The 25,679-nt window shown below is 45.0% G+C and overlaps 1 protein-coding gene across 4 annotated transcripts in view; it reads left to right on the forward strand.

The window, feature by feature from the left end:
* The first annotated feature begins 3,207 nt into the window (after positions 1-3,207).
* Positions 3,208-25,679, forward strand: part of DENND5B (DENN domain containing 5B) — a 118,973-nt gene continuing 96,501 nt past the window's right edge. For 2 of the 4 annotated variants that reach the window (XM_055807489.1, XM_055807490.1), the window contains exon 1: positions 3,210-3,480. In XM_055807489.1, the coding sequence (XP_055663464.1) occupies positions 3,369-3,480 (112 nt within the window). In that variant the 5' untranslated portion in view covers positions 3,210-3,368. Of the gene's footprint in view, positions 3,481-25,679 lie in introns of all 4 variants that reach the window. The other 2 variants (XM_055807487.1, XM_055807488.1) reach the window with 2 other exon arrangements.

The raw sequence follows: 25,679 nt of genomic DNA on the forward strand, positions 1-25,679 counted from the left end.
CCATCCAGCTACCTCTGATAATCCCAGATGTGTCTCATGGCATGATCCTATCAGTCAGTCACTGCCTCTTCCTCGGCTGTACAAATGCTTTTCCATGGCATTTGGCTGATTAGTAAGTATGTGCAGCAGTTCATGATGCTTTGGGACCTTGTCTTCACTATCGTCTCACTCTTGCAAGAAGCTCCACAGCCCCTTTGTGAACCTGCCTGTGACTGCTGTGAAATTTAAGCAATCAATGTTTAAAGTAGAGCAGAAGTGTTTAGGCTGTCTCTAAAGCAGGGCGGCACTTCTAGAGAGGCACTGGGGACCATTGCAGGGTGGGTTTGGATGGTGAAGAGAGAACAAAAATTCCTGGATCCTGGAAAAAAAGCAGTGCAAAAAAAATCCCAGCATGGGGAAAAGGTAATTATGGACAATGAGGGAAAACCTCAGTGCTTTCCTGTGTTGTACATAAGATAGAATTCACTGGGTGATGGCATGTGATACAGAGAGCTGCCATTGCACTCTGTATCTGCTCGCACACCTGGTGTGGGAAGAGTTCATGGCGCAACAGAGCATGGGGTGGGCACAAAGTGCTCCTGGATGCTGCAAGCCAACGCAGCTTGGCCAACTCTGCTCTACTGTGCAGGCTTGCTCCAGGCAAAGGCCTCTGCCGCTTTTTCCTGGGAGCAGTTGTTTATACCCAGATAAAAGGAGAAGGCAGCTTGCAACAGACTCGGTTGCATTCCTATCCTTTTTTGAGCTGATATGAATGTAGCTGAAGAGTGAAAGAAGACAAGTGAAAAATAAGCTGTAAATGGGTATCCAGTTTACCTCCTGGAGCAGAAGGAAGCATTGCTACTGGGTGGGAAGAAAAGAGTCTTGATGTAAGTAAAACCCCACAGCTGAGCTCTGAAATTTTTGATTGTAATTGATGTTGCTGTCTAGTGACCTTACTTTCAAGTCTACTTTCACTGTTGAAATCTCCTAAAAGGTGCTGATTCCTTGGGATGAGAGCCGGCATGGAGGAAAAAACCCATGAGTGAAGAAGAGCTACCCAAAGGAAGCATGTAGTGTCTAAAGCCAGACCAGCTTGGACGGAAAGACTGGAACTACTTAGATGGAGGGGCTTAGATGAGAATCCAGGCCTGGGGACATAACACAACTTACCAGAGCCCAGACACACTCGGCACAGCCAGGTCTGGCACTGCAAAAGAGCTGAGTGGCCTTGTTGGGATGCCATTTGTTCACAGAAGATCAGACATCTTAGATGAAGAAATCACCATCCCCATGAGACTCCAAAAAAGTCTGTGGGAGCTGTATTTGCAGGAGCGGGAGCTCAACCTCTCAGCTGGTCTAGGAAGAGTGAGTTTACTAGGTTTTATACCTGCAATCTCATATATTGTGCTTTATCCCCTTGTTTAACACTATATGTATTATTGATTTTATTGAGATTGAAGTGTCTATGCACTGAAACTTCATTCAAGCAAAAAATACTGTCTCGTAAAGAAGACAGCTAAATCAAAGCAATCTAGAACCACTGGCTACCCAAGATAAAAAAGGTAAGGACCATTATATTCAATTTTTGGTTAATCTTAGAAGCAGTCCTAACCCATCCAGCTTTTAGAGAGGCTGGTGAAACCTGTCTTGGACTGCCTGGAGACACTCATGCCATTGGGCCTCCAAAAGTGAAGGAGATGGTACTTCTCCACAGTAAGAGCAATAGTTTCGAATGAGAATCAGAGAGTGACTTGTCAAACTCTTATCATCTGACCTAAAGCTGAATAAGCAAATACATAGAAGTTAATAAACAAACCAAACTAAATAAAATAACCTCTCAGTGCAAAGTCGAGGATATAACTGGTCTGGCAAATTCTCATGTGTATCTAGTAAGGTTCAGCTTGTTATACCAAGTGCTGCAACCACCAGAATCTGTGGTTGTGATAGAGGACTTTTTTTTTTATATATATTGGGGTTATTAGGAAGTGAGGAAATTGGTTTAGCTCTTGTCTGCTTTCAGTAGAGCACTACAGGAAGCTGAGAAGTAAAAGGGCATAAAATTTGTTAATTCAAAGGGAAGGAGAGAGAGAGATGCTGATCTAGGTTGCCTCCAGGTAGGAAGGAACAGTTACTCCGCATACCTCCATAAAATAACCCACGCTGGATGAAGTATCAGGTCCCTTGCAGGCATTTCTTTATCAAAGGCACTTGTTGAATAAGGACATATTATAAATCATAGAAGGAAAAAAGGAAAAAATATGGCTCACGCTGCTGAGAGGTAAGTGAAAGAGGCCATAGGAGTCCACAGTAAGCAAAGGACGAGATTGTAATGATGACTGGCTGCATGGACCCAGACTGGAAAACAGGTAAATACAGAAGGATGAAAGTGCACATGAATCTCGCAAATAAAACAACGTCCCTAAAATATACAAATGGCAGAATAATCTAACGTAAGCAGGGATCTCATCAGTCTGGAGAAGAAAGTCTCAGAACTTCAAAACAATTATCTCTGTCCCTTCAAAAGTAGGTGCCACTCCCGAACGGATCCGCCAGTACTTTGGCATCGGGTAATAATAGCGGGAGGGGTTTTAACAACGGGGATAAAATAATACGGATTTCCTCGTGGGCGCGACGGAATGGCCAGTAAATCTTAAACACACTGGGCACGAAGCGACAGTTTCGATTTTTGGTTTGAAACAGAGTGCACGTAGCAAAGAAATCCTTCTCCGCCCGAGAAGTTAACGTGTACGATGAACATCAGCCACGGCGCAGGACGGGCAGCGGACACCAGCCCCCGCCCCTCCCCCGCCGGGCGGTTCGGCCGCCGTTCCGCCGCTGGGACCGGGGGGAGAAGGAGCTGCTTCCCCGGGCCGGCTGCGAGCGGCTCGGCCCCTGCGGCTGCGGCGCCCCCCGCCAGCGGGACGGCAGCGTCCGCGGTGGGAAGCGGCACCCGCCGCCCCCTTTTTTATTTAAAAAAAGCGCCCCCCTCGCCCACACCGCGGGAGGCGGGAGCTTTATCGCACATCCCCGAGGACCACGGAAGCGACGTGTGGGAAAGCTGCCCGGGGCCCTCCTGCACCCCCCAAGCGGCGATAGCGCCCGGGACCGTCCCACCCCGGGGGGCGGGAGGCGCTGCCGCCGCCGGGGGTTTAAATGCCCCGCGGGGGCGGGCCGGCAGCGAGGCTCCGCCCCCCGCCCCCCGCCCCGCTCAGCTGACAGCGGGGCCGCGCGCTGCCCGCCCGCCTCAGCCGCCGCTCGGTGCCTGCCCGCCCGCCCGCCGCGGCCTGCGCGCCCCCGCCGGGGATGGGGGGCGGCGCGCCGTGACCGGCTCGCGGGCGCGCCCCCGCCGCCGCGCAGAGCCGCTGCCGCAGGGAGCCGCCGCCGGCGGGATGAGCGGGAGCGGCGCCCCCGGGCCCGGCGCGGCCCCCTGCCGCTTCGCCCACTACTTCGTGCTGTGCGGCATCGACGCGGAGAGCGGGCTGGAGCCCGACGAGCTGGCAGGTGAGCGGCGCCGGCGGCACCGGGCGCGGCGCGGAGGCCTCACCCGCACCCGCGTCCGCACTGCTGCGGCTCGCCCGCGGCCCGGCGGGCGTTCGGGATCCGCCGCTTCAAAATGTCTGCCCCCCCCCCCGAGGAGGGGCGCGGGGAGGAGGGGGTCGCTGAGCCGGCAGAAACCGTAGGGAGGGAGCGATTTGGAAGGGGAACGCACCCGCCGGAGCATCCCGCGGGGGGCAGCGCCCGCCCGGCGGCGGGGGGCGTTTGTCCACCGGGATGCGCCCCCCCCCGCCCCCCCCGCAGGCCGGCGCCGCCGGCTCCGGTCCCTAACGGTGGGAGGGGAAAGGCCGCCCCCGCCCGCGGCCGGTGGGTGCCGAGGGACAGGGGATGGGAGGGGGCCGGGTGACCCAGCTCGCTTTCTGTCGGGGCAGATGCGATTCCTTCCCTGCTTGCAGTGGAAGGGGGGAGCATGTCTGAGAAAAACTGAATTAATCAATGGAACAGCATCCTTAATTATGCTGCTTTATTCACATATTACGTCTATTCAGAAATAGCCGTCCTGCATCCTTCCTTCCCCTTCCGCCCCCCAAACGTTACAGAATCAGAGAAAAAAAATTACTACTATGGGGTCTAAATCATTTTCTAAAATGTTTATTTTTGTAGGGTTCGTGACTGGGTGTGAGCTCATTATGTGGGCAGCAGGCAGTATTTCTACCTGATTGTTACTTGTGTTTGTGTAAAAGGAACCGTGTAAGTCAGGTTTTTACATACAGAATTGGATCACTGTAAGCTTCATAACGGGGCTTAATTGCATGGAAACTAAACATTTTAGGAGTCTGAAAGCACTTAAGTGTGTATGTTTGCCTGTTCCTATGCATTCACGCTGCGGGCGAATGAACCATATGGGAGTGAAGTTGAGGGCAGCTGCCAGGGTGTGCACCTCTGCCTGGGGGGGGGGGATCCTGGGGGGGGGATCCTGGTGAGGGCTCCGACGCTGTTGCATCGGGAGGCACCTTGCCTTCTGATTGTGTAAGAGAGAGGCTTGATATCACTGACCAATGTACCCTGGTTGAAGTTCATATTTTTGTCACCTGTAAAAGGGGTGGATACACCACCTGGTGTTCCAAGGAGCTTTATCTTAACGTGGGGGACCTAAATCCTTTCTCTTTGCAGCGAGCACACACTGGAGGTAGCCCTGGGGTCTCAAAGCTGAAGCATTCACCGAATGTTCTTTAACCTCTCTTTGCTTTTTCACGTGTACTAGTGAATGCAATTGTGTGTTTTCAGTTTTGCTGCTTTTAGTGAAAAACTCCTGTCTCATAAGCCATCTCCCAGCTGATGGCGTACAGGGTTTGATTTGCATAGTATGACCTATTGGGGTTTCAGCTACCTAAACTTCGAGTCATCTCTTAAGTCTTTTATCTGAAAGAAACTATTCTTAAAGCAGTGTTGGCTGGCAGGCTGTGCCTTCCCCGATGAGTACCCAGACTTTCCAGCTTGTCTTTTGCTGATTTCTGCTCCGTTTCCCAGTGAGATGCGGAGGCGTGTTCCTGGGGAGTGCTGCCCAAGGGACAGCCTGAGCGCGGTGGGCTCGTGCAGCGTGGTGGCTCAGCTACAGGGCTCATTGCTTGCAGTCATTCAGTAGGTTTAGCTGAACTGCTCCAGCAACACTAGGCAGATTTCAAAGCTAAAGGAGGTCTCCCTCTTCATTTTTCAGTTAGAGAGACATTTTGCACACCTGGGATATGCCCATTTGTAAAATATAATGCAACCGTGAATAATTTCAAAGAGAAATTACCACAAGTAGTTGTTTTTAAAGCACAAGTGGGGCTTCTTTCTTCCATTTCCCCCCACCCCCAATAGGAAATAACAACTAGAAATGTCTGCAACTGATTTAAAGTACGCAAGGTCCAGCAGTATGTTTGAGCATACAAAAATTTTTGGTAATGCCAATTTGGGAGGCATTCTTAATACCTAGGAGGGTTGGGATATGATAGGGGAAGAAATGGAGTAACAGAAATGTGATGGGACTTACATTGCCGCTCAGCAATGTTATATTTTTAGGGACCTGTGACAAGAGCTTTCTGTTATCAGCTGGGAGCTCAGCACTTGGAAATATTAGGGAGGAACAGGGAGTGCTGTGAGCCACAAATATAATGCAGGCATGGAAAAATTATCTCCGGCTTTAGATATAGCTGAGAAAATGTTTCTGTTAAAGCTTGGGGAGTATTTATGCCACCATAGGCAGGCATTAGTGAGATTCCATCCAGAAATCTGTTACAGGTTTCAATAAACCAAGCTACTAGGATTGAATTCATTACCAGAATAGGTGAGGAGAAAGATGCTTGAGGGAACAGAAAGTCTATTGTATCACAGGAAACCCACGAATGAAGACTATTTCTTTCTAAAAATGCTGTTACAACATTTTGTAGAAAGAAATTATGCTATTCTTTCAGTATTGAATTACGCAGCTGTGAGAGCTTTCCATCTTGCTATCGTTGTGCTTAAAGAAGTTACTGAGGTAAGTTACAGCATCAATGAGAAGTTGCTGTTACTTAAGCTGCTACACAGATCATCCCCCATTTAGCAAAAAAGTAATCAAGAACCTGCTTATCTCCAAACCAGTGAATCCCTTTAGGAGCTAGCATACACAAAGCACCTTGCTCAAGCCAGGTTGGACTGAATGGAGCTGTGCTAGGGCCAAGCAGAGGAGCACAAGAGGAGATGAGATGAGGAGCTTTTCTGCTGCCCTGAGGCCTCTCATGTGAACAGAGAAGCAGAAGTTACAAAATCCTCTGGGGATTTTCAGCTTCCAGGTGGACGTGCTGGTGATCAGCTGAGGCACAGACTCACATCACCGGGGTACGGGCAGAGTGCACAGTAGCTGCCAGTGAGTCAGCTCTGTCGTCACCTGGAGCTCCCCGACCTGCACCCTCCCTTTGCTGGGGACAGTCGGGGACCCACCTACCTCCACGTGAAGGCTTTCCTTGCCTGGTGGCTGAAGCCCAGAATCTCTTTTCATGTGAAGCCTCTGCAGGTTGGCGGGAGAGGGGGGAAGAAAGAAAACCACACCAAAAAGCCCTCATCAACTGCATTAGGCATGAAGTGAAATGTTTCTATGATGCTCTTGGAGGCAGAGTGAAGAACTACCTTTTTAATTCTCATTTACAATTGTTAGGTCTATTCACAAAATTAAATAAAATCAAGGTTTTACTGTTGTATAAGGCCTTGACATGCTTTTAGGGAAGAGTGACTTGCTTGAAGTTCTTGTTCCTGTGGATGCACAGTGCTTAAAATCAATTTGGTGGATGAGAATTTTCCATCATGCAAATGGTTCATTTTGCTTAGATTTTTTTTTTTGCCTGTATGCTGTTTTCTGGTACAGATTTTCCTTTTTTTTTAAAATAGAAATTACTCCACAGCTGGTTCTTCAAATGGATTAATTTTGGTTTTTAAGTGAATTGATTTTGAAAAGTAAAAAGCTATTTACCTTTTGCTCTATTTGGTAGCGTATCCAGGCACACAGCAAAGTAGTGTATGGATTATAATGTTGTCAAAACACCTGAGGCACTACCACAAAACTCTCAGTCAAAGATGGAAGAAAAAAAAATCTTCCTGGGGACTTGAAGGAGGAAAGGAAACTATCTAAAGATTTCTTGGTACTTAATGGTTGGAGAGGTCAGAAAAGAAAAGCAGAGTGTTTGATGTGAAATATCTTAAAAAGCATGAAAATTTCGGTATTACTTTCTGTGCCCTGTTGAACTTCGCTAACACAGGATGAAGGGAGCTATTCTTTCATGTTCAGGGCTGATGGAAAATACATTTCAGTTCACTTTTATCTTCTTACCTACTTCTTTCAGGTAAAGCCATTTTGAGACTATCAGCTTTGGAATTGCATGTGCTTAAATGAACTCGTTATAGTAAATATGTAACATTGCCTTAAACAAAAAGACCCTATTCTTCATTAAATTGTTTCTATTACATATTTTGTCATACTGTATGAACTTTATAAGTGTATGTGCAAGGCATGAGATTTTCCTGGCTTTTAGATTTCGCTTTGAAAGCACGTTAAATTTTGTAGTATCTTGTTATGGAGTGTTGCAAACTACGGTTTATAAAAAATCCAGAATACATATGATTCGATTAAAAGGAAAATTAAATATCTTCTATTGGGGAAGTAATTTAGTGCTCTGGAGGAAAGTAGAGAGAGAATTAGGGATGAGTGGTTTGTTCCCAAGTGGAAGGACTGGTCTGTGCTCTACTGAGGATGCTGTTGCCAGAGCGGTCCGGAGGGAGAGAGGATGCGGTACGCCAGCACGGGAACCAGAGCCTGAAGGATCGTGTTGGATGATGCCTTCTGCGTCTCGGAACGTGAATATTGGTGGAGTTGCGGTAGCCCTCTTGCTGTGTGAAATGAAAAGTTTTATAGCTTTTTTCCACACATAAACTGTAAAATGTTACTTCCAGACTATGCTTATAGTGAGGAGATGATGTAGTTATTGCATCTTGTCTAGCAACATATTTTGCAATGTCTAGTTTTGGCCACAATGTAAAGATCCACTAACACATTGTCCTGGTTCAGAGCTGTAGAAAGCCTGCATCACTTCTAAGATAGACAGTCTTAATTTTTTCTTTTTATGACCAGCAAAGCTGAGAGTGCTCACTGGTCATGCTTACTGGGAATTTTGAGTGTCCGGGGGAAAATAGACACTACTTCTACCTCATGCTGTTTCCCTACAAATACTCAGTTAATGGTAATTAATTCTCCCCTCAATTAAATGCTACTTCAGTTCACAACATTGAAAACTGAACGGGGCATGTTGCAGTCTGGCTAACTGTGCTTCTTATCTAGTAGGCTTTTATTTTTAGGAAGATAAAAGACTTTTTTGTCCTTGTGTGTGCTTGGCACCTGCATGCTCATGCCTTGCAGAGCCTCCCTGCAGCCTGCACTGCTCTCCATTGTGCTTCCTGCGTGCCAAGTCACCCTGCAGTGCCAGAAAACTCGGTGCCATTACTACAGCAGTGCAACTTCTTCTGTTCGTGGCTTTGCTGAAAATAAGTAATTGGGTTTTTTCCTAGTTTACTGGAAATAGACTGAGAAATTTCCCTTGACCGAGGAATATCTAAACAGTTGCGGTTCCTATTCATGGCTTACTGAGTCGCTACAAATGAAGAGCGGGCTACAGGAGTTCTGCTTTTCATTTGTAAGTGCAGTCCAGAGTTGCACAAAGCATTCTTGGAGGGATTGTCCAGGTTAAGTAACCTGGATATGGATGAGAGTGGTACAAATAGAGGAGAACATGGTTTATGTGCAACTTAACAAAGTTTAACTTGCTCCTCAGAAGCCATTGTAGTAGATTGCTTAGGATTTCTGATCATGATAGGGATTGTGGGAGGGATGGGACTCAAGCATTTCTCTTGTCTGCTTAAGAAGCAATGCTCATATGCAGCGCTAAATCTTCTGACTCCATGGCTGGAATGAGCAAGTCTCATGGATAAGGGATTGGATGGAGTAGTTGGCTTATTGAAGTAACTGTTGGGTTTTGTAAATTGTCATAACGAACAAGGAAACACTGGGTGTACATTTAGGAAACCTGTTTGATAAAAGTCTGAGCTGGGTTAGTATTTTGTTCATGTGAAAACAAATATTTTGATTTTAGTCTGCACAACTAAAGTGGTGCCTTCTAGTTAAAGTGAGTATGGAGATAATCCCTGCTTTTGTGGATTGACTGACTTGACTCCATGCTGAAACAGAAATAATGTTTCTGCTGTCTACATCTTTAAAGATGGTGGCATGGATAGTTGCTGTAGTGGTTTAAAACATGGGTGGGTTTTTGGTTTTTGGTTTTTGGGGGGGGTTTTTTGCTACTAGGGAAAAACAGAATTCCACTGTAACACCACACAGATTTGATTTTTTTTTTTAAAGATTTCTGAATTATACATTAAAGGCTTTGCTCCTGTAGGAGGATTTCTGCAGCCAAAGGATACAGTGCTTTTTATAAAGAATTGTCAATATTATTGACAGGTATCATCTCCAGTTATGATAACCTTTAATAAGGAGTAACTCTTGCTCACTTGGATAACAGACCATTTGTGGAATTGCTAATGGCTGTGACATATTTTTATGATTTAATAATAGTGTTTTCATTCTTTATCTTCATATATGCCAGAGAGACACTGGATTTAAATGCTCCCCTAGCCCTGGTGCGACTATTCTGTTATACATTTGCCTTCATCTAGGTTTTTTTTTTTGTTACACTGTATTCCTTTGAAAATAAGATATTGATTGGGCTGGAAAAACATCATTATTCCTATCAATAGCACTGACTCACTAATGCTAAATCAAAGAGAATTTATTGTACTTTTTTTTTTCCAGATAAGCTGCCGTTTTAATTTCCAGTTAGAAAGACTAAACCCTCTTGCACTCTTGGAGGCTATTTTGTTGCCAGTGGCTGTTGCAGTGGCACAGAAGAACGTGTGACTATGTACATGAGGGTTTTTTTCATTGAAAATCCTAATAACTGGCCTGTTAATATTGCAGTCGGTAGCTTTTTTTCCTTCACATAGTGTAAACTGCAGTAGTAATCAAAGTGTTGGCAGGCAGAACGGCTGAGCTTCTGTCCTTTCTAAGAACAACCTAAATGCAACCCTAATCTTGTTCCTACACATCAGCTTGAAGTCACCACTGGCCCCATCCTGGCAGCTTAGTGGTGTGGTAGCTGGGGAGAGCTGGGGTCCCCAGCACCACAGCCTTGGGTGAAGAGCACTGAAAGGCAAAAGTGCACATATCCAGAAGAGCATGGCAGTGCCAGATGAAGCCATCGTGGCTATATGTTTGTAGGGAGCGTGAGGAGAGATGGTGTTTTTGAGCCTACGTTGAAGGTGAAGGTGCCTGTTGCCAGCAGAGAGGCTCCCGTGGTGATGTCTGCCTCCGCGATGGTCCTTATGGCTGCTGGAGGATGGCAGCATCTCGGGGAAGGCAATACCTGCTCCTCTAAAAATGGGAGAACAGAAACCATAAATATGTCAGAATTGCTCAGGGCAGTGTGTGACTGTAATATTGATTTCCCTGCTCAGCTGTTTGCCCATGAAGCCTTTCTGTCCTCGCCAGAGTGATTTCCCAGGGCTGCAGGAGCTGTGCCAGCACCCTGACACCCTGCCCACAGCTCTCCTATGCCAGTGTGGAGCTTGCCGTAGGAATACCTTCAGAATGAGCTGCTTCAGGAGAGGCTGAGATGCATGCAAACTAGCAGGACAAGGGTGTCAGGGCTCTCTTGCCTGCCGCCTTTCACCTGCTTGTCATGGACTAATCAAGTTGTCCTTAATGCCAGCTTGTCCCTGAAACATGCTGGCAAACACACAGTCTGCAAAGCCTCTGCATGGGCTGACACTGGATACGTGTTGGCACGCTGCTCCCCGCTGCAGTTGCTGATCTGTTGCAATGAGGGTTGGAGTCGACGAGAAATGTGAATGAAGGAAAAAGAAAAACCACAAAACAGCATGTGCACTTTGATCCAGTTAATACCATGGTGTTTGGCTGGTGCTGTTTGAGATCATGTAGGACTACACGGGAAGAAGATTACAAGTAACTTGTTCAGCCATCTCTTGTGTGTATGGAGAGGAACTGTAGCAGTCAAAATATATGGATCCACAAAAAGTTTTTGAGCGTAAATACCTTTCTTTTCCTTTCTTTCATTATCTACCTCTTGAACAGAAAATAGGAAAAAATATATGGTAGGAAAAGTTTTTGAGGGAAAACAGATTTGGTCAGGAAACAGTAGGCCTTCACTGTGGTATTTTGGTCACATTAGCCATATTGATAATTTCAAAAGTAATTAGGGAAGGAACACTGATGGGTCATCACAATAAAAGACACATACTGGGGAGATGACTAATGTGTGACAGACTGCTGAGGTGTCAGGTACTGGCATGGCTGGAAGATGCTTCTGTTACATTACCAGTATGAAAATATAAACAACTCAATTTATGCTTCTTGCTTGGAGTCAAAGATAGTTTTACTCAGCTGTCTGATCACTACATCTTAGCTGAGAGCTTTCTCATTAGGTGTCCTAGGTTTGATGAAGGTGCCTGGCTGGAAACGTGAAAACATGCTCGCTTAAGGTATGAGGTTCTGTTTCTTCCTCCTTCCTCTAGCTACCAACCCAAATTTGGAAAAATAACAACAGAACAACCAAGCAGATGCTTAAAGAGTGAAATGGAAAGAGTATTCCATTGCCAATACATACTCTGTAGAGCTGGTTTGAAGGACTTTGCTAGATCTCAGTGACCTGCTTCAAGTGATAGTATAAAAATTAACTGTTAGTAGATAGAGTATTGTGAGAGGGTTATGGTTTTGGTGGATCTTTAAAGAAAACTTGTTCTCTCACTGGAGAACAGCCTTCACAATTTCATACAGAAATGTCAGCAGTTCCTGGTTTGTGTTCAGAGTAAATGTTTAAATGTTGGTCTTGAAGAGTGAGCTTCCCCTGTGCCTTGGAGCATGAGCTTGGCTTTGCTTCACAGTCATATTATTCACCAAACTGCAATAATAATTCTGGGACGTAGTAGCAATTTTTATCAAAACCCCCAAGCTTTACATCAAATGGAGTCAAATCGTGTTTTGAAGCTGTGTGAGTGATAGGTTGCACAGCATGAAAGCTGGAAGAATCCTCTGTCCGTCCCCTTCTTGGTATTCTCTTGTCATGTTAAAGACTAACATGTGGAAGGGTAAGGGGGCTTAATCTGAAACACCATTCTGTGTAAACAATGACAGGATTAAAAAAAAAAAAAGCAAAGCTCAACTGTCATGGGTATGCAGTGGCTGCTGCTTTTCATGGATGACTGAAATTATTTGTATAAATTTGCATTTTCCCCCTTAGCATCTATATAAACCTATGCTCATTTCCATGCATAGCTATTTTCACGTACAAACTGATTGGCATGTGATGAAATGCAGTGTTACCTGTTAGCAGTAGCTATAGTTACAAGGGAAAAGCAAGTGCCACCATGAATGCTCCTTACACAGGGCTGCCCAGGTGTAAGGTGTTTTGAGACTTCTGTGCTTGAAAAAGAGGGCTGAACATTTTGTAATGAAACGATGAAACCAAGTGCTCCCTTAACTGGTAATTTATCAATGAAATATTGATCAAACAGGCCAAGCAGTCTGCTTTGGACTGGCTGACATTCAGGATGCAGCTGGAGCCTGCTGGGAGAGGATGCTGCCGTGATGGTCCAAATAGGTATTGCTTGTGCTGACTTTAGGTGTCTGATGGGTTCTGGAGCCCAGGTTCTTGCTGGCCTGGAGACTGTCTGGAGGGTCCAAATCCCTGATTTAGAAGCCCACCTCTTCTGATTTTTCTCCAGGTTGCTGCTGAGATGAATCCAGTCCGATGGTGTAAATACCTTCTGCTGAGCCCTCTGGTCTCATGAAAGATAATCAACATCTATTTTTTTTAAATTCAAACTATGAAGTACTTGAGCGAAGAATGTAATATACAATTGAGTAAATATTTGGCTTCTCTTTGTTGAGGGAGGGGAAGATTTGCTGATTAGTTGGTTACTCACACAATAATGTTTTTCCATCAGTATTCCCACTTGGTATTCTTGTTTGTTTTATGCTGCACAAGACTCTGACATGAATTTAAATTTAAGAACAATTTTATACTTTAAAATGAAACAACAGCTTTGTTAACATAGACCTTCAGCTGTGATGCTGGCTGGTGTGGGAGGGATGAGGGACTGTTGCACAGTTTCTGGAATGGGACTTTTTGTAATGTAGATGTTGTGCTTTCTCACTTTGTTTATTCTTCCAGTATAACAATTTGAAAATACACAGCACTGAGTATTTGGGGCATAATTCTCACATTTTATTTAAAACACAGCCCCCCCCCCCCTTCCCCCAACAACAACAACAAAAATCCAAACAAAACATCAGAAACACCCAAACACCTAAAATTTTGTGTGAACATATAAAGATTAAATGGCTGGTCATGACTCTCAAGGCTTAAAAACTGCCAGGTGCTTTGTAGAATGGCTGATGGTGGATGTATGCTCTGTCACAGAGCTTTTTTGAAGGGTGTATTCTGCTGTACGTTTTGCCTTGTAAACACTTCAAGAATGTCAAGGCCAGGAAGAATGACACCAGGTGTCTCTAACGCACCCCTTTTCTGGCTGTCAACCTTTGTCTGTAATGACTATTGTTATGAATCTATTAAGGGAGAATATTTTTTTCTGGAAGTCAGGGTAGCAATTATTCAGCACAGATGAATTAGGGCTTGAGCCTTTTCCCAAGATGATGCTATTCAAGATAGGTTTGTCTTACTAGCATTTGCAAATGTGTTGACTCTTTCTGGCTTCAGCAAGTGTGATGGCAGATGTTGTTTGACTCTTAATTCAAGCAGGGATGTGTAGTCTAGTGTTTCTGTCTCAAATCAAGGAGTGACTAAGTGCTAAAGAATCCTGGTGTAAGGAATGCTATTAAGTAATCATTTTTTCTCTGTATAAATATGAACATCTGCATCGGGTGAGGCAGCTGTAGCTGTGGCCTGCTGTCATACTTAGCGAAAGGGGAACGGTGATGGGAGATGTTAACTTCCACAATAGCAGTTCTGGTTAATAACTTATGTCGTTTCTCTGCCTGTGTCTTTGTTTTCTTTCTTCCTGGAGCTGCCCACAGGGTGGTGAGTTGGGAGGGGAAAGAAAGAGCCCGGTTGAAAATTGCTCAGTCTAACACACTGTTAAGAAAAACAACTAAACCCCCCCTCTAGCTTAATGTGGGCTGAACTTCCCATGAAAACTCTGCCTTAATGAGCTCGGACCCCTCAGCCCTGCTTTGTCCCTGTCAGCAGGTGAGAAAGAGCTGAGGTCCCTGGCGCGGGTGCCCTGGCTGTGACCCAGGGGCTCGGGGCCCCGATTAGTTCAGCTCTTGTGCTTTTGGCGGGAATAAGAATGAGAAAACATCTTGTCTTGGGGCCTGGATGTATTCATGCTCCTCGCCTGCAGGTCTGTGCTAGTGCTGGAACAGGCGTTTGTTTAGGAGCTGGCGAGAAAAGGCGCGGATTTAGGTCTGGCCAGAGCTGAGGATGAATCGCTCAGAGCAACTATCGCAGTGGAGTGTCCAAGATATGTCATATTTAAGAGTGGTGAAGGTCTGAAAACTATTTGCAATTCAAAATCTGTCTTGGGTTTCAGTTAGTGGTTAATATTTTGTCAGCACTTGGTGGCAATGACTTGTGACTGTGTCCCAGCATTGCTCTTGGTGTGCTGAATAGCTCAAAAAGGAAGCTGGCACTTGGCGAGAGACCATCTGTGTTGTTAATAGTGTAGCGTTACCCCACTCAAAATTAAAGCTTGTGTGATTGGTAACATGATCACACTAGACCTGTTTCCCTTTTTTTCAAAAAAGTCAAAAAACTAAGTCCCCAAACCAATCTGTATCCTTACCTACCCACTTCTGAGCCCATAGGTCAATTTAATTTTGCCAGAGGTGAAATTGAAAAGAGGGGGATTTTTTTGGTGTGAAGTCCCTGCAGCTAGAGCAGAGATCCTAATTAACCTTCCAATATTACAAAGGCTATGGGAAAAGCAAAAGCATTTTATAAAGCACGAGAGGCCCCTCCACGTAGGTATCAGGGCAGGCTAATTGGGCACAATGGTGGGATCCTAGCGGAGCGTGCATTGCCTCCTGCCCATCTGGTGGGTCGGGGAATGAAGGGGTAACTCATGGTGCTGAGGGGAAAGAAGGGAAGATCAGAGCTAACAGGCCTGTGTGAGCAAAAGGAGCTACAGATGAGAGGACCGTGGTTTCTCTCCTGGTGTCCTATCGTGTAAATCCTAGTGCTCTTCACCCATACCTGTGAAACCATACAGCTGTGTTAATGCCACCTTTTGTAATCTTTCCTTCTCAGGCTCAAGTGAACTGTGTTAGGAGAGCAATTCTGCTACAGCTCCTACAATGTGATAACAGGTGGTGGGAGCAAAGCCACATTTGGCAATAAATAGCAATGCAAGGATGGTTGTTTGCTGGGTCAAGGTCCTTCCTCAAACTCAATGAAAGGATGTAGGAGCTCGGCTGTGTTGGTGCTGTTGCATCCAAGAGATGAGTCTATGGAAAAGCTCTGCCCCCACCCCCAAATGCACTGAATGAGAGGTACAGCAGCAGAATATGCTGGGGAAGGGGGTTCTCAACTTTCTTTTTCCTTCTTAAATCTTCCTTCTTCTCACACTTAAAACTGAACTGGCTCATCCTCATGCTTTATTGTTTTGAAAGGCTATTCTGACCTTTCTGATAATATTGTTAAGAACCAAGAACTATATTCTGATGTATTAAAGTGCTAATGATGCATAAAGAGTCATAAAACTCCATTAAGTGCATTAAATTTTGAGTAACTCCAGTAAAAGGCACTGTAAGGGATGGCTAATCACTCTATTTATGAGTTGTCTTGGAGGAAAATGGCAATATTCAGCTGAATTTTTGCACTGAAACCTAGAAGGAGATGGCGTTGCCTTGCAGTACAGTGGGAGGCTGGCAATCCACGCTTGATTAATCTGCTCATACCAAAGTGACATCGCTCCGTGCTTTCAGCAAGCTTGTCATAGACGAGTGCATTTATGAGCCCCTGGGCAACTGAGACTACACTTGGAGGGCAGGGGCAGAAATCAGGAAGAATAAACATTGCTGACTGTTTCTCTTTCTTACGTTACCTATACATACTTTTTTCCAAGCAGTGCTTAAGTGATTCCATGTTAAAGTGAACATTTTAAAATGCGTCTTCACATCACTAACAGTAGCAGAGCTGTTGTGTGTGGGTTTGACCAGCTGGGTTATTTAAGCCTTTTTGTTTCCCTGGACTTTCTCTACTTAAAAAATGTGATCTTCAGATGTGACGGGCTGACTCTTGATTAGTCGCTGCTAGACTATGCTGAGCCTTAGTACATTAGAGAGAGGCTGGGGCCAAACCTCCCCCAGGGCTGGCCAAGCAGTCTGCTGAGCCATCATCTTCTTTTGAGTGGATTCAATTAACTGGTTGGTAAAAGTGTGTAAAAGTCTCTGAGGGCTGACGATAATTTGCGGTCCAGAAAGTTTGGAAATTATTCTGTCCTTCAGAGAAACCATTTCAAGAGGCTACTTAGCTTTTGTAGGGTTGATCATCTTTTACTTTCTCTTTCTGAATGTGTTCAATAAAAAAGGGATTGCAGCTAAATTTAAGCAAACTCTTGCATTCACGACTTACATTTCTGTTTTCCTTTGTTGCAGTGGCTTACTGATAATTGTTTTGCTAATGCATTTAAATTCTCCTTAAAAATGTATTACCTGGTTTATTTTGTGGGAGGTCATTGGTTTCACAACGTTGTATAAAACTGAAACCAAATCCTTCTGTCTGCAGCTGCAGTGTTAAATAGAACATCATTGTCATGTGGTGAACATGGCTGTCAAAACACTTCGGGCGAAGTGGGTAACATGAACAGTTCTTCTACTTTAAATATTTATAGAAGAAAATGCAAACTCAGAATGCTGCCAGCAGACAGACATACTGCTTAAATACATTGTTGTGTTGGTGAGGGCATGAATCTCCGTGCTGCAGCTTTAGGAAGAAGACAGCGAGTTGTCTCTCCTTGTGCACGAGCTCAACAGTGTACTTGTTCTGCGCGTAAATATCTATGAAAAGAAACTGGAAGTTTAAAACTTCAGAAGAAAAACAATAGCTCTATGCGAGTGATTTGCCTGCCAGCTCCCCCCAAAACAGTCCATTCTCTTTGCCCACTGGTCTTCTGCTACAATAGTCATAGCACAAGCCCCCTCTCTCATGCCCAGCCTCAAGGGCTGGTGCGTGTTTATTTCAGGTCCTCTGGTGCAAACAGGTGGTGAACTACAAGTGGTGAGATACTGAGGAGAAAACCATGTAATTAAATCTGTCACTGTAGTGTAATAAATCTCTGTTGTATTCTTTAGCTTTTTAGATGCCTTTCGAGCGATACACAATGGCTGTGATTAATGACTATTGTATTGTCTTAAATAATAAGCTTGAGCCTTCAGATAGGTGACATAATTTAGCCGTAATGAGCGTCAGCTTCATGCGTTTGATCTCAACGCTTTGAATTTCAGCGTCATTGTTGCCATGTCCTTGAGAGATCGTTTTATGCTAAAAACTGGTGAAGGGGGATGGGAGGCCATTTCTGTGAGCGTGAAGAAGCCAACCAATCTGTTGCTCTGAGGGCATTGACTTTTTTTGTTTATCTCATTTTTAAATATGCAAGATGAAAGCGGTTGGTTAGTTCATAAACTGGACCCACTGTTACTGAGAGAGATTGTCTCTTTGACAAAAGTATTCCTTGCTGGGAGGTGTCTGCTGACAGAACTAGTGATGGGTATTTCCTTTTGTGTGTCAAGATGCACCAAATACTCATAGCAGGGAAAAGGCTTTTCCATCCTTTCCACACTGCTGCCCTGTCCATCACCACCTCAGCAGGCTTCTCTGTTGTTTTCTCTCTTGACTGAAGGCAGCAGGTCTTTGGTATGAGCTCCTAATTTCTTCACATTTCTCTTTCCATCGCCTGGATTCAGCTGACAGGAGAAAACACGTTATATTCTCTTCCCTGCAGCTACTTGTGAAGAGCTTTCCCCTCTCTGTGCTGTGTACCTGCACAGCACTTTGGCAGAGCTGGGAAGGGAGGGCTGAGAAACTACAAAGCATATCAGACCTAATTATTCAGTTAGCATAAGGGCCTTTCTTCCCTGCTTGGGATATGTGCTCTTGACTGTGTGGGTAGTTTGACTGACATAGTGTGCTGATTTCAAAGCCATTGCACAGTGCCGCATAAATGCTTCAGACCCAAATCCATGCTCCCAGCCCAAAGGGGCAGCCTTAACGGCAGCCTTTGCAGGGCTTGTAAGTGAGGGGTCAATGCAGACTCTCCCCCCATCATTATCTCTGTGGGGATTGGGGGGGAAAGGGGTTTTAAATCCCTCACCCTTTCCTATTAAGTCTGACTCATTTTGTCTGGTTTAGCATTGTGGTAGAAAGAAACATAATGGATTTGTTAGGGTCAGTGCTTCACAATGTGACAGTTGACTTTGATGGGCAATAGGGCCTAGTTTGCCACTCCAGACAAAGGATTTGTAGGTCTTGCAGGCTGCCATCTGTTTCTAAAAGCAAGTTTTTGTGGAGAAAGGATGCAACTTGCATGCTGAAAAAGTTGGGTGTTTTTTTCTTGAGAACTGCTGAGCCTTTGTATTTGAGCTTTTAATTTCAAAACTTAAGTACAGATTATTAATAGCAGGACTCCCCTTTTGCCCTCTCTCGGGCAAGCTCCACATCCAAATACCTCTAGTGGTGGGCTGATGTCTTCTAAAATACTTGTACTTTAGAATACATGTACTTACACCCCAAGTGTTTTCTATTCTTTCCTCCAGCGTCTACATCAGCCTGTCTGAAATACAATGTCTGGCTGCATTCAGGTTGTTTGCATTTATTCTGATACATAAGAAAATAAGCAGGATTGGAGAAGAAATAATGTTCAGCCTTCGTTTGGTTTTTTCACTTGTGCTGAAGTTTTGTCTTGTGCTCTCTTAAAAACAGCAGAAGAAATAGTTGATCATACTGTGCCCCTGTAATCTAGACTGGAAAGTCCTATTTTCCTGCAGTGATTCCACGGTGGAGTCTCTTAAATAGAATGGCCAGTCGACCTGTAGGGCTTAGACTTGCTGACAAGTACGATCTATTTATGTGCCATGTGTTAACCTGACTGTTAGTGGATTGTTTCTATGTATAACTACTGGAGGTAGCACAGGGCTGCGCAATCCAGGTCTGGAGGGCAGGAAAAGATCCCGCTGCAGGACTTAGCAGAAATAATGAGTAAAGCCTCTGCAGTTTTCTTCTTTCCAGCTGGAGACAAACAGGACTGCAAGCACTGATAAAGAGATCCTGGCTCACAGTCCTGTCCTGCCTATTTATTTAGCCAGTTGCTCTCCTGGTGCAATACGGCAGGGGTTGATCCAGTCCTTCCCAGCACCCTTATGGTGCATTTTTCTTTTTTATTAAGGGGAGCGACTGTTGTGGCTGCCGTAGCTGTGCAGCTACACACGTGCGTCACAATATGGGGCTGGAAGTGCAATGCTCCCCTCGTTGTGGCAAGTGAGTTAATATGCTGCCGATGAATGTCACTTTAAGACTGTGGCAACAGCCAAAAGGAACTGGCACCTTCCACCCACCCCAAAAGACAACAGCCCATGTCCTGTGCCAGAAGGGCCTGCCTCCGGAGCCATCCTGGGCATCTCGGCACCCTCCTGCAAACCAGCATTTCCCACCAACGCTTTTTCTTTATTTCTGCCAGTTGCCAGCCACTGGCAGACCACTGGGAAGCAGCAGGGGGGCTCTTGCTCTCATTGCCCGAGTGCTCTGTTTTGGCCGTTCCTGGATTTAACCTTTTCTCCAGACTGGCTCCTGGCCCTGGTGAGTGCCATGGTGCCAGGGACTGGCTCGGGAGAGGGGGCTGCCAGCCCTGCCTGCTGCTGGGCAGGTGGGAACACAGCCATCGGCTGGCGAGCAGCACAGCGGCTCCGATGCCCTGCCCTGGCTTTCCTCACCGCTCTGCACCAGAGCCAGCACTGCCTGAGCAAGGAGGGATGTCCTTCTGTACAGGCAGCTGTGAAGAGAGGAAGATTTTTTTTTTTAGGGAATTAAACTAATAAAATGACTGCCTTTGATGTGGTGGCCTGGTTCTCTACCAAGCGTTCTGCTGCAGGAGGTAGTATCCTGCTCCTCTGCCAGATGTTCCTCTGAAGTCTGTTCCTGGCTCCTGCAGAGCAGCCCCTGACTGCCTGTGGAATCTGCCAGTGGTGTGGCTTCCTAGGTCAGTTCTTCCACCTCTTCCTAGCCTCCACGTTTATTCCTTAAGTGTGGGACTCTTCAGGCTTCATCTTGAGAGGTGAAGACAGCAGCCAGATTCCTTGGGGATCCCATCCTTGAACACATCAGGAATATTTTTTGTCAGAGGTGGTTCTGCAGCTGGTGTGGAGCACCTCTGCTGAGCAAAGTCCCTGTCTTGCTTCTGAGGAGCTGAGGTCTTCAAGGTCCAAGGGGTGGCACAACAAGCCTGGAAAACACTCCAGGTAAATACCTGAGGTCCAGAGAAGCAGCATTCCTGGTCAATGGGGTTAACTTAAAAGAGAGTGTACCCAGCTCTCACGGGATCGGAGCTGACACATGGTAGGCAGTCATCACAGGCTGCTTCTGCTGATACAGGCTCCTAGGTACTCTACCTGGCCATTTTGTAGAGTTTAAATATATTGCCAAGAAAGGGCTTGTCAGGTCCTGCCATGTAATCTAGCCATCTTAGGATAGTTGATGCTGGTGATTTTCTTTGGAGACGTGGTGGTTTAGCTATCAAGTATATGCCTCAGGAATGAGCCCACCCAGCTGCCTCCAATTCCTTTCAGGCAACAGAAAAACTTCATGTGTTTTTTTAGGTGTAACAGTGCCGTGGTGTTGAGTCCTAACACCCAGATGGGATCTTTGGAAATATACTTGAGGAAGCCCAATATTTTCATGCAGTTAACTTTTAAATTACCAAAGCTGAGAAACTTGTGCCTGTCTTCCACTAAAATACAGGGTGACACAACAAGCTTCACGGAAGTGTCTTCGTTAGCTTAAGAGGAGCAGATTAAATTTGAAAGGGTTTTGTTTAAGAAACATTTTCATAAAGGGATGCAGTAGCCACTGATGATGCATCAAGTACTTCTAGGTGGTTGTGTTATCACTATATTTTAAATGAGTGTTGAGTTTAAGAAGCCAGCATGCTCTTTAGGGTCTATTTGTGGTCTCCACGCTTTTGGCAACATATGTATATACTGCTCCTTGGAACTGTCAAACTTGCTGTAGTGGTAGCGATATGATCCTGTGTATCTTCTCTTTTTGTGTGGTCTTTGTAATCTTCTACACCTTTGGGGGAAAAAAAAAAAGAAGGGGAGGGAGGAGAAAATATTCAAGAGTGAGGACAAAAACGGTGGAAACATCATTTATAGAAACAGCAGCTGATTTAGCTGGTTTAACCAAAGAAGTATTGGCCCCATCAGAGGAGAACTATTCTGCTGTATGTAATTGAATTTGCCAAGCTGCAACAAGCCGTGGCATTGCAGTTTCAACCCCTGCCTTTGCTAGTCAGCGGCATTCAAAGCTGCAGAGAGATGATGAAAAATGCTGAGCAAATGCTGTGTGAACTGCAGAGTCAGCACTGAAATGCCTTCTTGACCTGGTCATGATGGTGGGTTGTTTCCTTCTTCTGAGTCAGTTTGGGACATTTGGGCACGTGTCTGACATGCAAAACCGAATTGCTTACCGCAGGTAGCACGGGTTGCCACTGCGGGGATTTTCTTCCTTGCAGAGGTCTGCGTGTGTGCACTCAGTGCCTTCCAGGCAGGCGCTTGCACAAGCTGTGCTCTGGAGAATGCCTCTGGTCTGATCAGAGCTTTGTGGAGAAAGGAAGCTGAGATTGCTTGGGAGCTGCAAGAAGAAGCCAAGAGTTTTCACATCCCGTTACACAGAGGCATTATTTGTGTCTCTAAGAATAAGGGTATAGTAGAGGACTCTACATCCTAAATTTTAATCCTGACGTGGCATTGACTGTAGTCCCGAGGAGCTTTATGTTCTGTCTTTCCTTCAGTCTACTGGAAAAAATGTGTTATTTGTACAGGGCAATGAAAGCGTTGACTATGAAAGCTGCAGTTATTCAGACGTACAGTTGGATGGTTCTGAACCAGTGCAACGCTGAGTGGTTTCAGCCTGCCTTGTGGGATGGCAGGGGACTAACGTCCTACCAAATTAGTTGTTACTTTAATTGCGAAGGGGAGGAGTGGTGTTCAAATGAGTGCCTTCCATTTGAGTTCATTTGGAGCTGTGGATATAGAAGCGGCTGTTTTTGTTTGATAAACTTGATAAACCTCATCTGCTGTAACAGTGATTTAAATTGCAGGAAGATAAATTGAGGTGGAGAAGGAAATTGGAGGGCACAGGCTCAAGCCTGAGCAGGAAGGTTGTTTTAATAATGTAAAATGCATGTTGCTTTGGTTCGGGATGAATGCCAACTCTTCAAAGTTTTGAAGGCAAAAAGGCAGAGACCTCAAATTGTTTAGGAGTAACTGAACGTCATATTTGAATATGTTTGAGATGCCTCTGAGAAGCAAGCCAGAAGACTCTGTAACTAACAACCAACAGACCAAGACAGAAGACTATGTAACTTCCTTGTGAGAACAGGCAGGCGCTCTTCTGGGTTTGTGTTCTCAGTCCTAGCATGAGAGCTTTCTGTTTGTGCTACCCAAAATAGTAAAATGTGCTGACGAAAAGGAGGAATTTAATGTAATCAGGGGAAGACTGATGTAGTTTATCTGTGGGCATGGGTGTGCCTCTGTGGGGGTGTGAGATTCCTGCCCTAGATTAAGGGAGACGTGTGTGCTTCTGTTGGACCCAGAGGAAATGATTTGAAGTGCAATGAATAATGTTTGGGAGGGATGAAGAATAGGAGGCAATGAACACAAGTATCTTCCTAACTTAAGGTTAGTTATCTTTTAGGTTTGGTTTGTTTTGTTCTGGTTTGTGTGTGTGTGTGGTACACCACATTTAAAATAGCTCAAATGCAAAACTTGAGGTTACAAAGCACACTAAAACTGGAATACAGACTGCTGTTTGGAAAAGCAAACTTGCAGAAATTTGTAAAGAAGTTTGTAGCCTAAGAAATGGGCAAAACCAATAAGAGACCTGATAATTTTTCAAGGTTCTAAGGGAAAAAAGATTATCACACAGAAGAGTGATGAGTTGGTGAAGCCAAAAGTTAAGTAGTTTTACAACACTGTCAAAAATCCTTAAAGCACAGATGCAAAGTGCCTGGGAGGCTGCGGGTGGTGGCGGCTGTTCTTTCTCCGCATCAGTGTGTGTGTGTGTGTGTGTGTGTGTGTACAGATGCATGTGCAGGTCAAGTTCCTCTCATCCAGTACAGCTGAAGGGACCCCAGATAACCCATATTGTTAGAAAATGGAGTTTCTGCAGGCTCACAATTCTCTGTGACCCTTTGCCCCTCACTAGATGAGAATTCAGCAGTTTTCTGATAGTCCTAAATGAGAGCCGATGACCTTGAGGGCAACAGGTACAGCTTCAAGAAGAATCGTGGCAACTTAATGGCTTCTTGTGTGTGTTTTTTCTGCACCAGATCTGAGAATTAAATAACTATAATCTTTTGCATGGGTTGTGCTGTCAGTGATCTAAGCAAAGAAGCCTACTTCATTTGGTGCCAGGGCCCTTGCAGATGAAGAAATTGCAATGCTTTTTTTTTTATGGTATGTGACAACTGATACTAATGCGTGTTCAAGAGCCTCATTAGTCTGCAAGTCCTAGTATTCCACGAGGAGTGATCCTCTAAACCTCTTCAAACTTTTCACTTATGTTAACAGTAGAAATCTTGACACCTGGTTCCCTCACTCTGTCCTTCAGTTCACTAACAGAAAGTTGTGGAACATGAAACAAGAAATCAGGCTTTTGGGGGTTTGGTTTTTGGTGTGTATGTGTGTTTATGTGTGTGTTCATGATAAGTCAAGATAATGTTCTTAACTTCCTTAGGAACTCTGAATATAAACCCCATGTTTCAAAATCTAGGAGGTAAGAAGTAAATAAGAGTGCTTCTGATAAATGTTTCTAAGAGGATTTGTTGAGATAAGTGACGTATAGGGATTACCCCATTTATATGTATATTTGTACTACAAGATGAACTAATGTTAGACGCCTGACAGACCAAATCACAGTACTTCTTAAACGGGTACAGCATTTACATTTTCCTTGTGATATGGCTCTGTTGCAGCGTCATTTACCACAAGCTTATCCAGGAGGCTTAGTTTGTGCTGTGAAAGCACAAGCTCAGTTAGTTACATCCACATTAACCAAAAATGTTCAGTGGTCTTAGAAGATGACTTAATGGCTGACAGCTGTCCTTTTTCCTTCCCTTTTGAAGCTAGCAGGCCATGTGTCACTAGCCAAGGTGGTGCTTGTCAGGCCTGCATGCTCCTTATCCCTACAGTGTGGGTACCACATAGTTCTGCAAGGTGATGGGTGGTTTCTGAAACAGTCTGCAACAGTTGTCCTGCTGTTGGAGCAGCCGGGGAGGATGGAGGTGTTTCAGTGGGGTGGCCATGGGTTACAGTAGCACAGGCAAAGCAGTGACTGGAGGGAGAGGAGAGTTGCAGCTGCTGAGAGAGCAAAGCAGTGACTGGAGGAAGAGGAGAGTTGCAGCTGTTGAGAGAATTGCAACAATTTTAGGGAGATGTGTGACTTGATCAGGACTAGCCTGTCTGGTGGCACTTAACTGCACAAAAAGACTTAGCTGAACTATGGTGCTAAAAATCTCGTGGGTGAGAGCATGGAACAGATTTTGGCAATTTTCAAACTTAAGTCCATTCTCTGATACCTGAAATTCCTTCAAAAACAGTTTTCAAAACAAGTGTTCTTATTCTTCAATCTTTAACTCTTGTATTGGGGCATTAACAGAAAGGAGGGGATTACCTGAGGGTCTGTAAGCTTTTTTGCAAGAGTGACTGTGGTGGAAGAGGTGTCAGAGGACTTGCTCTGACAGAAGTAGATACCCTTCAGAAGAGTCCTCTGCTCTGCAAGCTTCATCTTTCTCCACAGTTCTTAACCTGTCTAGTAGGAAAACGATCTTACAATTCTCTTTGGCTTCTGCCTTACCTTGCTACATGTCCAAAGGAAAGTCGTTTCCTTTCTGAAATGTACCAATTTAATGTAAGACATCTAATTGTAGTTGTTGCCATATGTTGCATTACTGGGTTAAATTTAGTCGTAAGGCTGAATTAAAAACTAGGTTGTCTCATTCAGGCAGTCCCATGTGTTGATTAAGTAGCTTGAGCTGCAAATGCTGTTCTGTGCTGCATGTAAAAATGCCTGCCTAGATCGCCAAAGAGGATTCCAAGTGCTTCCTATTGCCCTGTAACGGTGGGTAACACATATATGGCAATCCTGTCCTGGTCAGATATGCTGTCTGTCTTGTCTAATAGCTAGTATATGCTGTTGCTATAGCATATAATCCATCAACAATGTTATAAAATAACTCTCCCTAAGGGGTCGCTTCTTCATGGTTACCCTTTGGAAAGGTTGATTTACGTACTGAAATAGCAGGGAGCTTGTGCGTGTGCATGCACATCCTTCTAC

Source organism: Falco peregrinus, chromosome 6 (assembly GCF_023634155.1).
Source record: "Falco peregrinus isolate bFalPer1 chromosome 6, bFalPer1.pri, whole genome shotgun sequence".
In the NCBI taxonomy this organism is placed as follows: Eukaryota; Metazoa; Chordata; class Aves; order Falconiformes; family Falconidae; genus Falco; species Falco peregrinus.